Source organism: Python bivittatus, unplaced genomic scaffold (genome assembly GCF_059951505.1).
Source record: "Python bivittatus isolate LINGU-HERP-01145 unplaced genomic scaffold, Pbiv_v1 ctg000700_np1212, whole genome shotgun sequence".
NCBI lineage: Eukaryota > Metazoa > Chordata > Lepidosauria > Squamata > Pythonidae > Python > Python bivittatus.
The window spans coordinates 66,600,159-66,621,072 of NW_028277098.1; the positions used below are offsets into that span (position 1 = coordinate 66,600,159).

At 38.9% G+C, this 20,914-nt stretch overlaps 1 protein-coding gene across 3 annotated transcripts in view; it reads left to right on the forward strand.

Moving 5' to 3' along the window:
* RAP1A (RAP1A, member of RAS oncogene family) overlaps window positions 1-16,017 on the forward strand; it is a 97,004-nt gene extending 80,987 nt beyond the window's left edge. For all 3 annotated transcript variants that reach the window (XM_088154516.1, XM_088154517.1, XM_007425525.4), the window contains exons 7-9: window positions 5,603-5,746; window positions 13,621-13,736; window positions 15,285-16,017. In XM_088154516.1, coding sequence (XP_088010642.1) covers window positions 5,603-5,746; window positions 13,621-13,707 — 231 coding nt within the window. In that variant the 3' untranslated portion in view covers window positions 13,708-13,736; window positions 15,285-16,017. The remainder of the gene's footprint in view (window positions 1-5,602; window positions 5,747-13,620; window positions 13,737-15,284) is intronic.
* Window positions 16,018-20,914: the final 4,897 nt, after the last annotated feature.

Here is a 20,914-nt window from a genome sequence, read left to right on the forward strand (position 1 = left end):
AGAACCACACGGGGGGACCTAGTGAATGACCTGCAGAGAGCTGGGACCAAAGTAACAAAGGCTACCATCAGTAACACACTATGCCGCCAGGGACTCAAATCCTGCAGTGCCAGACGTGTCCCCCTGCTTAAGCCAGTACATGTCTGGGCCCGTCTGAAGTTTGCTAGAGAGCATTTGGATGATCCAGAAGAGGATTGGGAGAATGTCATATGGTCATATGAAACCAAAGTAGAATGTTTTGGTCTAAACTCGTTGTGTTTGGAGGAGAGAGAATGCTGAGTTGCATCCAAAGAACACCATACCTACTGTGAAGCATGGGGGTGGAAACATCATGCTTTGGGGCTGTTTTTCTGCAAAGGGACCAGGACGACTAATCCGTGTAAAGGAAAGAATGAATGGGGCCATGTATCGTGAGATTTTGAGTGAACACCTCCTTCCATCAGCAAGGGCATTGAAGATGAAACGTTGCTGGGTCTTTCACCATGACAATGATCCCAAACACACCGCTCGGGCAACGAAGGAGTGGCTTTGTAAGAAGCATTTCAAGGTCCTAGAGTGGCCTAGCCAGTCTCCAGATCTCAACCCCATGGAAAACCTTTGGAGGGAGTTGAAAGTCCGTGTTGTCCAGCGACAGCCCCAAAACATCACTGCTCTAGAGGAGATCTGCATGGAGGAATGGGCCAAAATACCAGCAACAGTGTGTGAAAACCTTGTGAAGATTTACAGAAAACGTTTGACCTCTGTCATTGCCAACAAAGGATATATAACAAAGTATTGAGATGAACTTTTGATATTGACCAAATACTTATTTTCCACCATAATTTGCAAATAAATTCTTTAAAAATCAGACAATGTGATTTTCTGGATTTTTCCCCCCATTTTGTCTCTCATAGTTGAGGTATACCTATGATGAAAATTACAGGCCTCTCTCATCTTTTTAAGTGGGGGAACTTGCACAATTGGTGGCTGACTAAATACTTTTTTGCCCCACTGTAGCTGTTGAACAGGTACTGTACTACAATCACCACTGATCACTGTGGACTCCAAGTTAATATGGTTTGGATTGCATGCTCAGTTCTTTGATGTTATAAGTGTGGCAAGCTGTGTTGTGAATGGATAATAACAGAGTCTGTTATAAATAGCCCTTCTTGATCCGTTTAAATGTCCATCTTGTCTAAAGCTAGAATACTATATATTTTTTTCCTTTCCCCCAAATTGTAATAACCAAGACTGTAGTTGGAAGTGGAAGACTACATATTTCCATTGCAAATGGAAATAATTTTTAATAGGAAAAGTATCAAGAATTCAGTGGTGGATGCTAGAAGTATTGATTTATGCAAAATAGCCATTATTTTGGCAGTAACATTTTACTATTTGAACTAATCTATTCTTTCTCAGGCCTTCTAGAGTTGAACCACAAATGAGAAATGGGGATTAACTTCCCCTTGTTTGAAATGGAACCATAACTTTGTTTGTCTGAATACAGTTACAATTGTCCCTGCTATGGAGATGAATGAAGAATGAATGAAGTTTCCCTTCAAATCTTCTCTGTCAGTGTAGGGAGATCAAAGTGGGGAAATGGAACTAGAGGACCTGTCCCAGTCTCTGCCTAACAAATTAGATCTGACAAGGCTGAAGGAAGCTTTATTTTGAGATCAGAAAAAAATGTAGGCTTACCTCTCCCACTGTATTTAAATGTATTCATTCACTGTATTCATGAAGAATAACCTACTAAAATACAGTAAGTGGGTAGAGGGATCTTAGTTGATTTAAATAGTGGCTTAGCTGCATTTTTCTACTTTTCTAATGTTATACCAATCATTATTTCATTTTCTTTTCTGTAAGTTTTTGCTACCCACTCTGACTTAAGTAGCTACATTAAAAAAAAAAAAAAAACTCCTAAAACTAATATTGCTTAAAATAGGCATTATTTTTCTTCCTTTGGAGCCCAATTCTTTTCTTAGCATTTAGGTCAAAGTACTATAGCTTCTGAAGCTGTTTACACCCATGAAGTGAGACTTTTATCAGGTGATATATCAAATGAATCAGATTGGAATCTAGTCCTATAATTCTGGTTGTTTCTGATTTTCCCTTTTTGTAGTAATGCATTATTTGTCAGGCTTTAATATGCTGAAATGGTCTCATGACCCTAAATTTGTACTGCTGTGAATGGCATTGCCAAGCATCATGAATTATTAGTTGTAAAATATAGTATAACTTGTTTTAATCAAAATGTTTTCTATCTGGAATATTACATTTTCAAAACAGAAAGTTAACAGGCAGCTTGAAGTAAATTAAATGCTATCAGTGTGGAGCAGTTGAGAATATGTAACACCACAATGTTCAGACTTCACTTAAATCCAGAATCTATTCAGTTTTAATCATTAGGCTATAATTTGAAGCAGAGGTATGCAAGCTAAAATGATGGATTTACACAAAGCATAATAAGTTTGCTGAGAGGCAGTATATTTCCCACTTGGTCCTATTCAATCTCGTTAATGCAACAGCTTTTGACATAATTCAAATGAATTTATTCTCTCCACCCTCCCCAAATATTGGAGAAGTTAAAATATTTTTAAATTAGAATGATTTTATGCTAAGCATTTCTCCTAAGCTTTCATATCTCTTTTGGTAGAATAGGTTCAGCTTGCGAGAGATTATTTGCAAAATCCCAGGCTAACATTTTCTCCCTGAAACTGAGCACACTTTGATCACTCTGAATTAAATGAGGCTTTCAGAACTTTCAGCAAATTTTTAAAACCTACTTCTGATTTTTCCTTGTTTTGATTATTAAAATTACATAACTGTGGTTATATATTAAAGGATTTCATTATCAATTCTAGATTGTTGAACAAGGAAGTTCTATTTTCTTCCTGTTCTAGCCAACAGCAGATCTCTTTTCCTCCACTTGCCTCACTTCATTTTAAAGCTCAGGCAACATTAAATTAGTAGCTTGGTATATTAAACCTCTGTCTCCAGTGGAGCCTGGATCTAGGTGCATGAACTGCCTCTCCTATTCTTACCTATGCCAAAAAAAAAAAAAAAAAGGCCAGGAGCTTTATTTAAATGTACTAACAAATTCCAAATTATCTTTAATTTTGCAGGCAGCCTGATTTGGGATTCTAGTCTTCATCTCTTTCCAGAAAAGTTCAAATGTAGTTTATAGTTTGAAAATTATCTTTATATATGGCAAGCTTCAACGAGGTGTGGGGATTTTTCTCCATTTTCATCGCTCACATATCCCTCTCCTAAAAAAGCAAATTTGGCTAGTGTGTGAAAATTATATCTGTGTAGCCACCCGGGGTTGGAAAGTCCACCACATTATCATTCTCCACAGACACGCATGGATTTCCTGTGCCCTGCCCAGTTTAGCTAGGCTTAAAAAAAAAATGTTGATAGGACCAGTATTTATAGAGGTCATCTCTCTTTTCTTTCCACTCTCCTGTTCTATAGGTCAGATTTTAACTGTAATAATCAGGCCAGTGTTATGTATGTTGCATCTCACTTACCTAATAATCCAGTGATGGAGAGTAGTTTTTGCATTTGCCCCTGAATGTAATGGAGGAAACAACTCCCTTAGATGTTCATTTTAGACTTGCTGGCAGGTGCAGAATTGTGCTTTCTCTCAGATTCAACCTTATTAAGATTTTTGTTCATGATCTTTAAATTGTCTGCACTCATGCCAAATCTCAGGGATAATTCCTTTTGTAATAACCTTTACCTTTTTATTCCAGCTCCCAGTTCTTTATGAAGTGCCATCCTTTTCTACAGTAAAGAAATGTTTAGGTTATGTTTCATAGATTGCATTCTCATCAAACTGTAGGACGAATGTAGGGAAGGAAATCCTTTGTAATTTCCTCCCTTCCCACCCCAAACACCCATAATTTGGCAGGGTCTTTATTAAGGGCAGCTCAGTGTCTACTGTTCTAATATATGAATAGTATATCAAACTGGATATGGGGTGAGGATTAGGATCTCATTTTGACTACCTCAAAACTGGTGTCAAAGATTCTCTCCTTTTCATGAACTCATCTGGACTTATAAATCTCCTTTTGATGTTATCTCTTTGGATTGAGCTGCATACCATGCAAATGTAATCTAATTAAAACAATATGTAATTCAATTTCAAACTGAATCCAAAATTCAGATTGAAATCAGAACATCAAGGACTCTAGCACCAAACATACCAGAAATCTGACAGAATGCATCTCTCCAGAATGTCATACTGTTTTTGCAAGTTTCATTCTATTATGTATTTGTGTGTCTGTGGAGGTTTGGGGTTTTTTTGAGGGGGGGGGATATTTGTTCATTTCATTTTTTAAAGTAATAGGCATTTCTGGATTGCCTACTATAGTCAATGGTTTCCAGAATTGGGTTTTGAATTTTGCATTCTCCAAAATAGCTTGATTTTGATTGGTCAGTATTTCAACACTTTCTTTTAAAATACATTGCTTGCTTGTATAAGATTTTCCTGATAATATTCTCTCAGGAAGTGGTCTAATAGAGGAACAAAAGATCTCTATTGATGGACAGAACTAATAGTAATGCATTTTAATGTACTTTGTCCCTCATTTTGCTTCTGCAAACATGAGTTGTCAGTAATGGTAATTCTATTAATAGAATTGCAAAACAAATAGCTAGAAATGTCCATCTGTTATAAGATCTCTTTTTTGGGAAAGAGGGCTATATTAATATCTACAGGTAGTCCCCAGTTTAAGAACAAGTTCCGTTCCCAAGGTCTATCCTTAAGTCAAATTTGGAACAGAATTATTGTATAATACTGTATAAGTAGTATAGTGTAATGAACTCAAACCATTGTGTATTTAACTCGTATCATTGTGTATTTAACTCAAATTTTGCTACAGTAGGCTCCATTCTTAACAATGGGTTGTGTGTAACCCGGTGTTCTTAACCCAGGGACTACCTGTATCTAACTTTTCCCCAGGAGCTCAAAGCAATGTACAGGGCAGTCTTTTAAATTTTACATCTTGTGAGGTAAGCTTGACTAAGAGACCATGATTGGCCAAAATCACTTGATGGGTTGAGAGGGAACTTGAATATTCCTGATTCCAAGTTCAGCACCTCAATCACTATGAGACTTCAGTACAAACTCCTTTGGGACCTTATATCTCATTTAAATGAAGACTAAAACTGAGGGGGCTCGTCTGTCTATTTGTCTACCTATCTGTTGTATTTTAATAGAAGTTTGTACCTTGGAGTGATGGGAGGGAAGCTGTATGGTAGTAATTATAATTTGTAGCTTAACAGACACAAAACTGCTATATTCTCTGGAAATTAAATGTTTAAAGTATATCTTGTGTATTAAAGATTGGATTATACATTAAACACCAGCAAGAAAGTCAGCAAACAAAACCTTTTTTTACCTTCTGATATTATCCTGACTACATTGCCCTGATAATTATGAAGTGACTTGGCAACTATCAAATAAAAGATATGAAAGTTTGGAAAGTTCATTGATATGCTTACCTCCTCATGGCAGGAGAATAGCTAGCAATTATTTTTTCAGGACAGTCCAGACTAAGGAACTTCAAGCTTTTATTTCATTGTCAGTTACACATACATCTCTTTTCTCTTTGTACAGGTTCCCATGATTCTGGTTGGCAATAAATGTGATCTGGAAGATGAACGAGTAGTTGGCAAAGAACAGGGACAGAATTTAGCAAGACAGTGGTGTAACTGTGCCTTTCTAGAATCATCTGCAAAGTCTAAAATCAATGTTAACGAGGTAACAATTGGTTGATTTTTCAGAAGGCATTGTGTCAACTGGCTTGTAAACATGAGAAAGCGTTGTATATCTTCTCTTTATATTTCCTATTATATATCTCTTATTTGTGTAGTACTAGACAACCCATGACCTGCTGGGTCATCATTTCAGAAATATTTCCTTACCTAAACAGAGAAACAGAATGACCAAGCAGTCGGAGTATGAGCAACTTGCAACTTGCTGGTGGGTTCCCCATTGACTTTGCCTGTGGGAAACTGGCAGGGAGTGTCAGAAATCTCTTTCCCTCCCTCACATATAATATAGGCTTGAGCCATTTGCCTTCCCCTCACGACCCTCAGGAAAGCCCCTGTGAAGCCTCCTCCTCAACTGACCCACAGAACTGCCTGCCACTTTGTTGGGGGGAGGTGGAACAAAGGGAGCCATGGACCATGAGGAAATGCACCCTGCTCCCCATTCTGGTGAGTCCCCAAGGGCCCCCTCAAGGGAGGAAGAGGGCTCCTCTGTTGACCACCAGCGTCCCCCAGTCAGCCTGACCTCATTAGCAGGCATCCAGGTCACTCCCTCATCTTTCCCTCAGTGCCCACAGCCGTTAAGATATTTCAAATTTTGGCCTCAGTTCCAAAGCAGCCAATCACTGCTTGCCCATCGGGCCTTGCTGCCAGCTGATTGGACACAGGCCAGAGGGAGGTGGGAAAGAGGTTGGGGATTCCTCCCTCCCTCCCTCCCTCCCTCCCTCTCCACATATAATATAGGCTTGTGCCATTTGCTCTCCCCTCACAAACCTCATGAGAGCCCTGGTGAAGCTGCCATCTCTTCTTCCTCCTCAGCTGACCAGCAGAACTGCCTGCCACTTTGCTGGGAGAGGTGGGGCAAAGGAAGCTGCGGACCATAGGAAAACTGCACCACCACTCCCCATTCCAGCCTGTCCTCAATGGCCCCCTCCCTCGTGGGAGGAAGAGGGCTCACCTGTCAACCACCAACAACCCCCAGCCAGCCCTACCTCACCAACAGGCATCCAAATCACTCCCTCAACTCCCACAGCCGTTAAGAGATTTCAGATTTCTGCCTCATTTCCAAAGCAGCCAATCGCCACTTGGCTGCCGGGCCTTGCTGCCAGCTGACTGGGGTCAGGGGACAGAGGGAGCTGGGAAAGAGATTGGGGATATGCCCATGACAATCATGTGACCTGAGCTGACCACAGCAGTGCTGAAGCAGCCATAAATTTCCCAATTTTCAATCCCACGGGAGTCAGGGGCCCTGGATTTTGGACGCATTCTGTAAGTTAGCCCATTTGAGGTACCTTGGTTCAAAAATTGTTGCCCTATGATACACTGTTTTGCCCACTTGAAGGTTACAGACATGAGAGTTTTAGTAGTATATAGAAGATATATCTCCTGTTTGTATAGTCCTATTGCATTTTGCCATCAGAATCTCTCAGAAATGTTCCCTTTAGTGTGTCCAGTCTGAAGGAAGCTTTTTCAGATAATCACCAGTGATGCTTTTGTTACAAAAATTTCATTAATCAAAAGTGAGACTTGCCCCATCAAAGCATGTAAGCCCACACTGCTGCATCTTAATATTTGCTTCTCTGATGTGTCAATATTGAATTCGTTCTACTGTTGCATTAACAAGACAGAGAACAAATGTCTTAGCAGAAATTTCTTGACTCATAATGAGGAGATTGAGGTATTCTTTCTAAATGATCAGTACCCAGATGTTTCAAAGGCAGTAGCATTTTTTTTATTTATAGCCTTAGCTTATAGAAACTGCTCGGTGCCTTCAGTGAATTGTTAATTTTATAGGGTTTCTTCCTTTTATATACATATATATTGTTACACATGTATGTATTAATGGTATGCTGTATTTTTAAATTCTGTGATTTGGTCTTGGACTGTAAATATACACATCAATATAAATAGACCTGTATAAATATGTGTGCCGTGCACAACATTTATTTATTTATTTATTTATTTATTTATTTAACTTAAATTTCACCCAATCCCAATGGTTCTAGATAGCAATAATAATAATTTGACATGCCTACTCACGTCTCATGGACATCCATGTGCACAGTTTTAACATTTTTAAAAATAGTTTGAACATATATGGCACACCCTAGAAGCAGTACTTGTCACCCATGCTTCTGCATTCTGGGCCATCTGTGGTTTCCCATCCACCATTAATAGCCATCATACAAGGGGAAAATTGTAATAATCCAGCTTTGAGATTTGAATAGCCTGGGTTCAGCTGGTTTATCAGCCAAAGATGGTAAGTGTGCCCCTTTGGTGCCAGATTGAGGAGGACCCCAAAGTTGTGAACCTGATCCTTAAGCTTGAGTGCAGCCCTGTCCAAGTCAAGTATATTTTCCAGTTCCTAAGGACCATCTTCACAACAGGGCTAGTAAGATATTAAATAAATCCCTGAATCATAAAATATATATGCCAGCTTTGCCTAAGTTGCCATGCCGGTTGGAGACAATGGAGTTGTAATCCAGTGCAACTGGAAAGTATCAAGTTATGCAAGATTGGTAATAAGGTGTCTTGATAAGACCAGAAACACAAGATTTGGGATTTCCAAAAGCACTCTATATTAAATTAGCAAGTTATCCCAGGAGCCGGTTAGTTTCTAAGTTCAGTATAGACACTTACAAATTACATAGCCATTCTCATCTAGTGAATGAGTTCTTTTATGTATGTGTCTCATATAATCTATTTTGAAGATGCAAATATGTACACCCTCTTTTTTCATATATATATATTTTAATTGTTGCTGTTCTCTCCCTCATGCCCTGCCTTGTTCTTTCTCTTTTTGAGGAGGCTAATGAAGTTTCTGTACTGACCTTTAATATTCTTAGGACTCTGCCAAGGCTGCACAACTACTAAAGACTGCATTATTATTTTATGTTTTGGAAGCAAGAAATGACTTCCTCTTATAATTTCCATTTTTCAGAATCCAAAAGGTTTTTTATCCAAAAGAGCTGTTGTCATACTTGCTTTGATTTTCTCAAACAAGAGCCAGTATGGAAAGCATGCTTTGCCAATCTAGTTCTGAACAGTAGAATCAAAGAGGACTCAGCCTTCCTTAGGAAAGGAAATTTTGACTTCCAGGTCCCATAATTCCCAAGCAGAATAGTTAAAATTCACAGCTGAGTGGGAATTATAAGACTTACAATCCAACATATCTAGAGGATAGCATATCTAAGAGCTCATTTTTCTCTCTTTCTTGTTGGACTCTTAACAAGTCTAAAAGGATTTGAATGTCTTATTCTATCATTTGAGAGTATGAGGTTAAGGCTAAAATCTTCTGCCTGCTTTACTTAGTAATATCAGAACATTTCAACCTCCCAGGACACACTGTTGGTGGTCATTTTGGAAAAGTAAGACTTTAAGAGTACCATCGAGTGAGAGATTGATGAATCATATACATCAAAGAATTTCAGGCAATCTCAAAAGGTCTCAACAAACCCAACATTGCAGTTGTTAATTGATAAGGTACTTGTAAACTCACATGTAACCTGAATCTGTATACTCAATCTATCTTCCTTTTCCCCGTCTCATCCCAGTTTAAATCCTACATCAGTGTAGCCACTTTATGCATCTGATGAAGTGAGCTGCAGCTCATGAAAGCTTATGCCTTTTAATAAAATGTGTTAGTCCTTCTGATTCTTAGGGGAGGGATATTCTTTTTTCTTTTCTTTCTTTTGTGTGTGTGTGGGGGGGGGCGGATACTGGATAAGGTAAGGCTGTCAGGATTTAGTATTTCCTCTCACTAGGAAAGCAGGCTGTGTTGCACAAACGATTGTGAATGGCTTCCTTTAATGTAGCAAATGTTGATTTCAAAGGAAATGGGCATTTTGACCTCTGTGAATTTCATGTTACCAAATTCTACATTTTTGTAGAATGTGGTTATGTTGTTGTTTTTTTCATAAAAATGAACAGGTGGAATGATTCAACCCTAATTTTTAAAAAATTAAATAATATATTAATAAAAACATTAAAGTTATAGTGCTAACAATTACATTAAAATAAAAACAATCAAGGACTTCAGATAATTAAATAAGAAATAGTATATCATAATCCATAACTAATTTGTAATGCTATTTTTAAATCTTTTCCTTCAAAAGAATTATTAATCTTTACTCCACAAAAACTACATTATCAGTAGTTTTCTTGATGTCTCTTGATTTGAATTTTTAGCAAAGTAATATTTTTTTTCCTAATTAGGTTAACAGAGATATTGTTTCTAATACCCTGCATTTTTTGTACTGTGCAAGTGTTTTCATTAAACTGTTTCTAATAATTTGGACCACCAAATGCCTGGAATACTAGTCCCCTTCCATTTCTTGGCCACAGATATTCTTGTTGTCACCTCATTCATTCATTCATTCATTCATTCATTCATTCATTCATTCATTCATTCATTCATATTTCAAATTTAGATACTGCCCATCTCACAAAAAGCGACTCTGGGTGGTTCACAATAAAACAGGAATAAATATTAAAATACAATAAAAACAATATAAAATACAATAAAAATAGAAGAAAAACCGAACCCATACACAAATAATATCTTCCAAGATGTTGATGGTCAGTAAGATGTTAACATATGGGAGCATCTTCAGGGTGCTAGCCACCCCCAGAGTTGGTTGCCCTTTTTTGCGCCCCATGCCAGTTGGCAGAGCCAGGCCTTGACTGCTTTCTGGAAGGACAAGAGAGTTGGGGCCTGCCTCACCTCTGGGGGAAGAGTATTCCATAGGGCGGGGGCCGTGGTAGAGAAGGCTCTCTTTCTGGACCCCGCCAATCAACATTCTTCCATCGACGGGGTCCACAGCATACCGTCCCTGCCTGACCGGGTGGGACAAGTGGATATAATGGGAGTGAGACGGTCCCTCAGGTAACCCAGTCCCATGCCATGTAGGGCTTTAAAGGTGATAACCAATATCTTGAATTGGACCCGGAAGCAAACTGGGACCCAGTGCAGCTCACGTAGCAAAAGTGTAACGTGTGCCATCCTTGGGGCACTTAAAATTGCCTGCGCAGCTATGTTTTGAACCAGCTGAAGCTTCTGGATACTTTTCAAGGGTAGCCCCATGTAGAGTGCATTGCAATAGTCTATATGGGAGATGACTAGGGCCTGAGTGACTGACTGGAGGGACTTCCGATCCAGAAAAGGGCGTAACTGGTGCACAACACGTAGTTGAGCAAAGGCCCTCCTGGCCATGACTGCCACCTGCTCTTTGAGCAGGACTCATGAGTCCAGGAGGTCCCCCAGGTTATGCACCGGGTCTGTCTGGGGTAGTGCGACCCCATCCAGAACCAAAGATGGTAAACTTCCAGATACAGAGGAGCCCCCAACCCACAGCCACTCCATCTTACCAGGGTTCAGCTGAAGCCTGTTGTTCCCCATCCAGACCCCCACAGCCTCCAGGCACCGCGAAAGGGTAGCCACAGCACCACTCAAATCACCTGGGATGGAGATATATAACTGGGTATCATCTGCATATTGATGATACCTCATCCCATGGTGGCGGATGATCTCGCCCAGCGGTTTCATGTAGATGTTAAAAAGGAGTGGGGAAAGTATTATATATATAATTATGTCTTTGTTTTTAATATTCTGTCTCCTTCAAATAGTGATAAAATAGATAATTGATGGTTCTCAGATCTTATTTATCTCCCTGAAAACTTATTTTTATCAATCTTGGTTGATTTCAAAAAAGCTAAGTAGAGTTAAGCCTGATTATTACTTGGATAGGAGGCCACCAAAAATCCCAAGGCTATGCACCAGACCTGGCTGGAATGAAAAAAGAAAAAGAAGGTCATGGAAAAAGAAGGCAGTGGAAACCCCTTACCACGTCCTGCTGCCAGAAAAACAGCATGGACATGGATATGTTATCACCAAAGTTAAGCTCAGCTTGAAGGACATTTTATTTAAATGGCATGTCCACATAGGAGCTGGCCTAATCTATTCTTGCTTTCTTCTCTTCTGTAGCTCATAGCAGGAATCCAAGCCAATAAATTTTACAGCCCAGATGGATTTTGAAATTCCCCTTCAATGTTAGGGATATTTGGGGGTAGAAAGCATCTCTATCAGCCTCATCTCTCTTTGCATGTTTAGAGTAACGGTCCTTATAGTCTCATTCTTTATGCAGCTATGTCAGATTAAGGGCAGGGAAAACAGTTAGAAATCCTAGGACTCTGCAAAGTATTTGAAAGTTTACTTCATAAAGCATGTTGAAATCAATGAAGTATCCCGCCTTGAAACAATGAGGCAGCTGCATCTTCCAGAAGGTGCAGCTGCTTTAAGGATCTTCCCAGGTCATCCATACTGAGGAGCAAATGTGAAGCACATGGAAACAACCTAGGAGGACCCTTGAAACAGCTACTTTCAAAGGATGCAGCTGCTTTGTACCAATTTACTTCATTAAGCCCAGTTCAAATATTTTGAATAGGCTTAATAAATGATTAGTAGTAAGATGGAATGGCTTTGAGGCATTTTTATCAGAAAAGATGGTAGGTGCTGTCTGCCTATTCCTCCAGAATCTTTTCTCAAATCTGTCCATTGCAATCTTTGACCTCTACGCTTTTTTGAACATCTAGCAAGAAGCAGGCAAGTTGACCTTATTAGAGTGCTGATAGGTTTTGCTTGGCTGACAGCAGAAACTCACATAACTGTTTACAGAATGTTATTGTATTGAGTAAAACAGAGCTGGTTTTATCATGCTTTTAAAAAATGCTTGGCTATACTTCAGGGTTGTTGTTTTTTAACGTAATATCAAGGCACTAATTTATAGATTTTGTAGTTCACAAAATACTAAAGCTTGTTGGAATCTTCAAATCACACAGGGCTGAGGGAAAAAAAGAAGGTTTCAGTAGAAGAGAATATATGTAGCTCAGGGTTGGACTGTGGAGTCTTGGTGCTCTCTGAGCTTGGACTGCTCGCACTGATGATGTTACCGAGTTGGGTCATGAAACAACTGCAAGCAACCAAGCTCAGAGAGCACCAAGTACTCCACAGTAAATGAGGTTTCCATGGTGGTTGTATTACTACAGAGCTGGCTTTACTTACAGCAGCTGTGTATTATGGCAGTCTCTGGGACAGGAAGATGCCTTTATTCCCCAGACTTTACCCGCACCAATAAAATATGACATTTGTGTTTATATGATAGCTGCATATACAAGATAATTTATCTCAGAGGGCAGTGCTTTACAAGTGCAACACTCTGGCACTAATGATTTGATAGATTTCTTTCAAGTTTTCTTAGCATAGTTCTTGTTAGATTGAATATTCTTCATATGTCCTGCAAGAATTAACTCTCTTATAAGACAAAGAGTGAAGGGGAGGCAAACAATGTTTGGCATCGTGTTGTTACAGTATACAGAACTTACATATAGACAGTTGCCTGCTATGGCCCATTGACTATGTTTACAATAGTCAATAGGACAGTAGTATTTTTACAGGCATTTCTAGGATATGATACTGTCTTTAATTGTAAGCCGCCCAGAGTCTCCCTCTGGGGGAGAAGAGCGGCATGTAAAATAAATAAATAAACAAACAAACAAACAAATAAATAAAATCTTTGCTGAAGTAATACTCATTTAAAGTAATGGGAGTAATTTTAAGAGTACTTTTTGTTTTATGTAGCATTCACATAGTTTCCATAGTTGGGAAAGTCCCAGTAGGAAATCAACTAAACCACCATTTTAACTCAACTGTCTTGTGCTATTGTGACAACCTCTTCTTCAGACTCCCTTTCCATCTCTTTCTCACTTAATATAGCCCAAAGCTCATGGGATCAAATTTTATAAGTTTCCATCCTATAACATCTGTTTTTCTAATTGCTTTCTGTGCTTTTTTATTTCTTTCTTTTCCAGATCTTTTATGATCTTGTCAGACAGATAAATAGAAAAACACCAGTGGAAAAGAAGAAGCCTAAAAAGAAGTCATGTCTGCTGCTTTAGACCCACAGCATGCAGCAGCTCTGAGCCAGGTAAGCAAATATGTCCCCTTTAGGTTCAGCCTTCTCAAAGCTCAGGGATCTCCAGATGGGTTAGACTCCCATTCCCCAGTTCTCTGTCAGTATGGCTGAACGGTCAAATCCGATTATTTTCCTGAGACATGTTGCTACTGACTCTACCCTGAAGCTGTTCTGTTATGTAAGGGCAACTGTAGACTGTGAAACAGAGGCTGCAGTGGAATTGAAAGCTGTTTTCTGTAAAGTTTTGGTAAGCATTCGTTCCAATCCAGTACTTCATATAAAGAGCATCCTTGTTCTTGACTTTCAGGGGACTTGGACACACAATTTCCACACTGTAAACATGACATACACAACATTGGGGTGGTGCCCAGTTCTGATAAATCATTCTTCTTTTATGTACCTTCTTTAGCCAGTATCCTGCCACAAGTGCTTTCTTCTGCTGTAGACAAGTGCCTCATCATTATGTCCTAGGATGTTCTTTTCTTCCCCATATCACATCTTGTTTTATTTATTAGATTTCTCTCTCACTTTTCTGTCCATCTCTTCACACATTTCTTAGAAGGCTTGATTAGAGCATTAATCTACAAGCTCTAAAAGGAGTTTCTGCTCGTGTGAGTTAAGTAGATTTACCTTTCAGAATTCCCTGCTCAGTGCAAGAACTGAAACTTGGGGGTGGGGGCGTGCACAGGAAGGTGAACACCTATTGTCCTGTTTCCCTCTTTATTTGGTACTCTCATGCATTTGGAGGAAAATGAGGAATTGAGGTCTTTTGAGAAGTCAGAAGCTTGCATAATTCCTTATAACATTTTAGTTGATTCAATGAAAAAATAGATTTATTGAGTTAAAGTGTTTGTATCCTACCCTCCCAATGAAAAAATATGTTTTATGATGAATATGTATCATTATAGGCAAAAAAGATGCAGTCAATACCACAAGGTTAAAACAGCAGCTGCAGAAATCTACACCAATCCTCTTTACACCCATCCCTGAACTGCTGTCTCATATCCCATGCCATTTCAGAAGGGCCCCTCACCCCCGGGACTGACAGCTGTTGAAAGAAGCTGGGAATCCCCTTCTGTGTACATGTCTGTTGTACTCAAGTTTACTATGATTAATTCATTAACAAATCTGAGCAAATTCGAACTATTTTAATCAGTGCTTACAGCTCAACTAAGTCTATACCAATCAAACATCTCTAGGGAGGACGTTCCCCACTTGGAGTACTGATACAGAAAGGGCAGGTTCTTCAGTAGGTATCCACCCTTAGTTCTGAAACCTGAAGCATCAGGAAAAGATTTGCATGTAATCTTGAAAGTCGAAAAGATAGCTTTCCCAGTTTGATTCACTCCATATGCATTGGACAACAACTCCCAGAATTCCCTGCCACTATGGCTGGTTGAAGATGACCGATAGAGAACTTAATGCTCTTTTTTATCTGTCTGCATGCATATTTTATGCTGCTACAGTGAAAAAGACTCTCGGTGCTCACATTAAAAGTTTTTGTCTGAAAAGTCTGTTTTGAGTTGGATGCTAACTTTTCTCTTCGGCTTCTTTACCCAGGATCACAGGAATGAAGAACTGTTGCCTAATTTGGAAAGTGCCAGCATTCCAGAAATTCAAAAAAGCTACACCACAAATTGACATCATATCTGAAGAGGCTTCTGTTTTTATATATTATGTGAAGAATTTAGATCTTACAATGGTTTGCACAAAGGTCCCTGAGGAAAAAAAATGAAAATAAAATTGCTCTGTGTATATCTCTTGGAATTAAAGACAATAGTACTTCTCTTTTGCAATAGCAGTTAACAAATGTGATAATAAATATAATTGATTCTAGTTGTATGATTATACAAGAGCATGGATGCATTTCAAATGTTAGGTATTGCTACTATAATTTCATATTGACCTCTTCCCATAGTCCCGTGCCCATCAAGCACTAAAAATGATCAGTCATTAATACTTGATAATCTATCATGATAGATACAACTATACAAATTTTACTGTTCATACTCACTGCAGCGATAACTTTCCAAGTCATTGACTTCATTTTATATTTAAAAAGTTATGGACTATCATTATTTTCATTCTGCCCTATATTCTAATTAAAATTGTGCATTATGCTTTGGAAAAAAATGGGTCTTTTATAGGAAAATAAACTGGGATAACTGATTTCTATGGCTTTGAAAGCTAAAATATATAATATACTAAACCAATTCTAATATTGCTTCTTGTGTTTTACTGTCACAGATTAAATTACAGCTTTTATGATTGATTAAATTTTAGTACATTTCCACTTTGTGTGTTTCTCTTTTAGGTTGCAGATCACGGCTTTTAACTGAAACGGTGAAAAACATTTGTAACAGTAAATACAAGTACACTAGTAACTCCCAGCTGGGTTGTACAAGAAAGTCCCCAATGGGGACCCCATGGCTGAAGAGATCTGGTGGTGATTTTTCTTAGCCAGTTTAAGTAAATTTGTGATGCGCAGGCAGAAGTGATTTGAAATTTCAGTTAAGAGTTTATGTATAAATAAACAATTCATTAAAGAATGCCCACCATTGTATTAGACAAACACAGTAAGTAAGATGTAATAGTTGATTCACTAGATATGATGCACCAGTAGATTATAATTATGAATGTAAGTGCCTTTTCAGTTTAATTCTGGAAACTAGTACTAATCTGTTCTCTAGTTTGCTTATATGTTGGACCCTATAATACAAATCTGTTGAAAAACAAACTTTGGTTTGGAGCAATGGCTATAAATGTAGTGGAAGTGGGAGGAACATTTAACACCATCAGACTTACATTTTTGCCTTCAGTTCAGGTTTGCATGTGTCCCCAGGAATGAGGGTTGTATTTAATGTTGTAATAAATAGTGTTCATCTGCCACCTAGTGGACATAAAAATACAGTAAGCTTTTCCCCATTAGAGAAACTTTGATCATAATATTGAAATATATTAGTAATTCATTGAAATGTTCTAAATATTTCCTATTATTGTCAGAGAGGGGTAGAAGTTCTAGTTTCTGACCAGGAATTTTAGTAATTTAATAAGAACGCTAATTCAGTAAAATAATGGCTTTTCTAATCACATCTCCTATTTGGTGTTGCAATAGTACAGTCACCTAATTGCTAAGATGCCAAGCCACCAGGCACTAATGGATAGAAACATGGTACAGATAACAAATGTGGTATATTATCACTAATTATCTATTGTGTAGCTCCTCTCTTTCCTCTGCTAAGCCTATCTAGGCCCACACAACACTTATAAAAAAGGGTCAGTCATGGCCACCATCTCAACATTTCTGAACTTCCTGCAGAAGCCCCTGATGTCAGCTCACTTTACTTCTCAGTAAAGTAAGGCAGAAAAGTTGGATGTAGCAGACAAAGGTTACCCAGAAAGCTTGCTCCCTAGGAGGCCCCTTTCACAGGCAAATTTCATCAGTGGTTCCCAAGCTTCTCCATTATATCAGCAGTGAAAGCTTTTGTGGACCAACACATCAGCCAAAGGTTGGCAATATAGTGCCTGTCAGCACTGCAGTACGTATCAGCTCTTCTTCTCTTGATATCTTCAGGGCCTTGGCATTCAATAAAAAATATTTTTTTAAAAAAAGTCCAAGCTTTTTCCAGACCACCAGATCAGATGAGATGATTTCCCCAGTAGTTGTGAGTGAAAATGCCAACAACTTATGAGGTCTAGTGATGTTGATTTCATCCATTTTAATTTCTTTTTTATTGTGGCACCCAGGACACAGATAACTTGCAATATCCTCACAGATCCAAGTTGCCTTTGGAGGTCTATGTTCTTTTCTTTTTTTATCACTGAACTGCTTTTAGCTGTCACTGAAAGCAGCAAGAGTTCCAGGGTCCGCCTGACACTCTCTTCCTCCTTTCCGGGTCCATCGGGACCCGGAGTGCAGGCAGTTCTAAGTTTGGCTTTGAGGCTGCTTGCCTCCCAGAGCTACTCACCTGGGTGAGCTTGGGTGAAGGGAGGCAAAAGAGAGACTTAGGGGTCAGCAAGTATGCAATCAAATAAAGAAGAATGACATCGTGCAGCCTGTAAAACAAGCTCCAAACGACACAATTCTTGGTTTAAACAAGCCATTTCATAAATTGCCAACAACTTGGTTTCAAATAGAGGCTGGTTTGTGGGAAATGTGTACAAAGTCAATCCCCACCCCCAAAAAAGTTTAGCTTTTTGCGTGACCCAAAGTAATGTATGTAAATGAGATTAGAGAGATCCAGAGGGAGAAAGAGAAGTGTACATGTTCCTTGAAGATGATTTTAAGAGATGGTTGACAGTGTGTGATGTAAGAGATGTTACACGTACTTTCCTCCTATTCAGGGACGTTGTTTTAAAAATTATTTAGAAGTGATCTGAGGAGCATTAGATGTTCCACTGTGAAGCAGATACTTTGTTGGAGCAAGAAACGGGGGGCTGAAATGAGTATGCTTGTATCTAGTCTCACTTGTTTGGATGGATTTTTTTTTTCTTAATTTTTGTGATTTTGCCAACGTCTGGCAGCCACTACATCTTCTCAAGAATCCATAGGCCTCCAAAGTTTGGAGACTCCCTAATATTATCCTTACCCCAGTAGATTTCCCTGGGCAGTTGAAGTGGAGTTTTCATCTTTACTTTGACACAACTCTGTGTTGCACAGTGGAGAACGTTTTCATTAACTGGAAAGGTAGAATGAAATACACATGAATTTTTTCCATTTAAACAAACATTTTGAGCTCATCTCAGAGCAAATTGGGCTTTGTAGTAACTACTGATAACTGTTGTCAATGTCTTATACATCTCAGGACTAGGTGAAACGAGTAGAGTGGGAAGGTTCACTTAATAGCCCTCAGTGAACTGAAGAATAGGCAAGTTTTGTTCTTAATGTCTTTGTTGTATACGCATATTTCTTTCCCAGTGGGCAATAAAGCAGCCTACAGAAATTTATTACATTGGTATTTATCTCTACTGGATGGCATGTGAAGGCAATTTTAGTGAAGTGACTGCAGTTTGTTTCAGGAAAATAATGCTTTGTATTTTTTAAATGGGATAAACACAAATCAGGTCTTTGAACACCTTTAAAGAATAACAGCTTATTCTAGCAACAGCTTCTGCTGTAATAAATTTGTTAGTCTTTAAGATTCCACAAGAGTCTTTATTGTTTTGTCACCACACATTAATATTACTGAGTTTTCCCATCCATGATTACTCTCTATCCCTACAACTATGCATGGGGCAAAGCAGGAGCAGCAGCGACCGAATCTGTTGAGATCAAAGAACGGGGACAGTGCCAAGCCCTCAGATTGGTACACGGATAGGGAGGAAACTTTATTGAGAAAACAATGTTTTGCTTCCTGTGGGCAACTGTAATTTGCCCCAAGACTACTTTTTGTGGTTGCCTGAACCTCCCCCAACTACAATTTCTGCACACGCATTACAAAACAATACGTTCTGTTCATTAAACATATTGGCTCCCCAACTCAACACAGCTCTGTACATTGTACAATATATGAAACTTAATGTAGTCCTCAGACATAAAAGGTAATGTTTCTCCCCCCCCAAAAAAATTCAACCATAATCTCTCAGATCAGACAACCCACAAGGACTTTGCCAGCCACTGTAGCCCAAGGCCTTGGGGGGGGGGGGCATCTTAAGGACTTGTCTAAATAAGGTTAGGGTGAAGTCATTCCAGAGGGCAGGACTTATGACAGAGAAGTAGTTACATCAGATGGTATTGTTTGATTATGGGATATGGAGCATGCCAGCTCTGCCAGATTGTATAGGACAGAAACTATGGAAGACAGGAGATCCCTCAAGTAACCAGGCCTTATGCCAAGAAGGGCTTTATATGTTATAACCAGCATCTAAAATTTGCATCTGGAAGCCACCTGATCACCAGTCCAGCTTACAAAGCAGAGGTGTTACATGGGCCTACTATGGGCAGGCCCATAACTGCTGTGCCACTACATTGTGGAGCAGCCATTCCAAGGCATTGTCAGTTCCCTTTCAATTGTGTTTCAGTCAGGAAACACAGACCAAAATGTAACTCCTAAATTAGGCTTAACATAGTTCTAAAAACAAAGAGGTTGACTTATCTCCAAAAGCTGGCGAGAAGAAAATGCAGCAAGACCCCTACATGTGATAAAGACCCATTCAGTTTACATCATTGCCCCATCCACTGCAACTCTCAGCTCACACACACCCCGTTTATTTTTATTTGGTTTTTAATATATGTTTTTAAAACATAATTGATGTTTTAACAGTAATAGATTGTTGTAAATAAACAAGAAATGTGGGGAAAATGTTGTAAGGCAACCAAGAAAATGGTCCGTGCATCTTCCTTATTGACTTTTCTCTCCAACTAGCCAGTAGGTGGCACTTCAGTAATGCATGTTACAGCAGAGAATGGAAGTGGATAAAAGCAAGAGGCATGACTCTCCCTGTGTCTAGTTCTTAAGCGAAATAGCAAGCAAAAAGATCTGTAGAGCATCTCCACTTTTAAAATTGTTCTCAGTCAATGTGAATTTTTTAAAAATGAAATTCTCATGATGATGCACCGTTTTTGCACTAATTGTAGTTATGAGATGATAGAAGATGTGTGTAAATGTCCCACATGATGATGACAACTTTTGGGAAACTAAAGAGAGATCTTGATGCAATCTTGTTAAACAGCAAAGGTAAACAAGCATTGAAGTCAAAGATGTTCAGTTCTCTTTTCACACTCAGAGGCAAACACCTAAAACAAGTTATATTTTGCAGGAGATTTTAATCTCCCACACATTTTCACACATCCTTTATTGGACAAGTACAAATACTCTTAATGTTTATGTCTCTCAGAAGAAGAAGCTGTGCAGTCTGAAGTTGCTTTTGGATTCTAAACTCTTTCTGGTTTCCCAGATTAAAGCAATGGCCAGGAGTACCTTTTTTCACCCTTGGGTGATACACCAATTGAAGGCAGACTTTCCTGGAAGAAACTCATCTTGAAACAAGTGCCTCTGCTGGTAACCCTCAGGTTTGACTGGAAACTGCAACTCATACAGAATTCAGCAGCCAGGTTTGTCTTTGAAAAAATTCAGGGAGGGGACATTACTTCTACCTAAAGAGTTGTGCTGGCTGCTGATTTGTTTGTGGATAAAATACAAAACACTGTTTATGATTTTGGAAGCCCTGTGCAGCTCGCTTGAAAATCC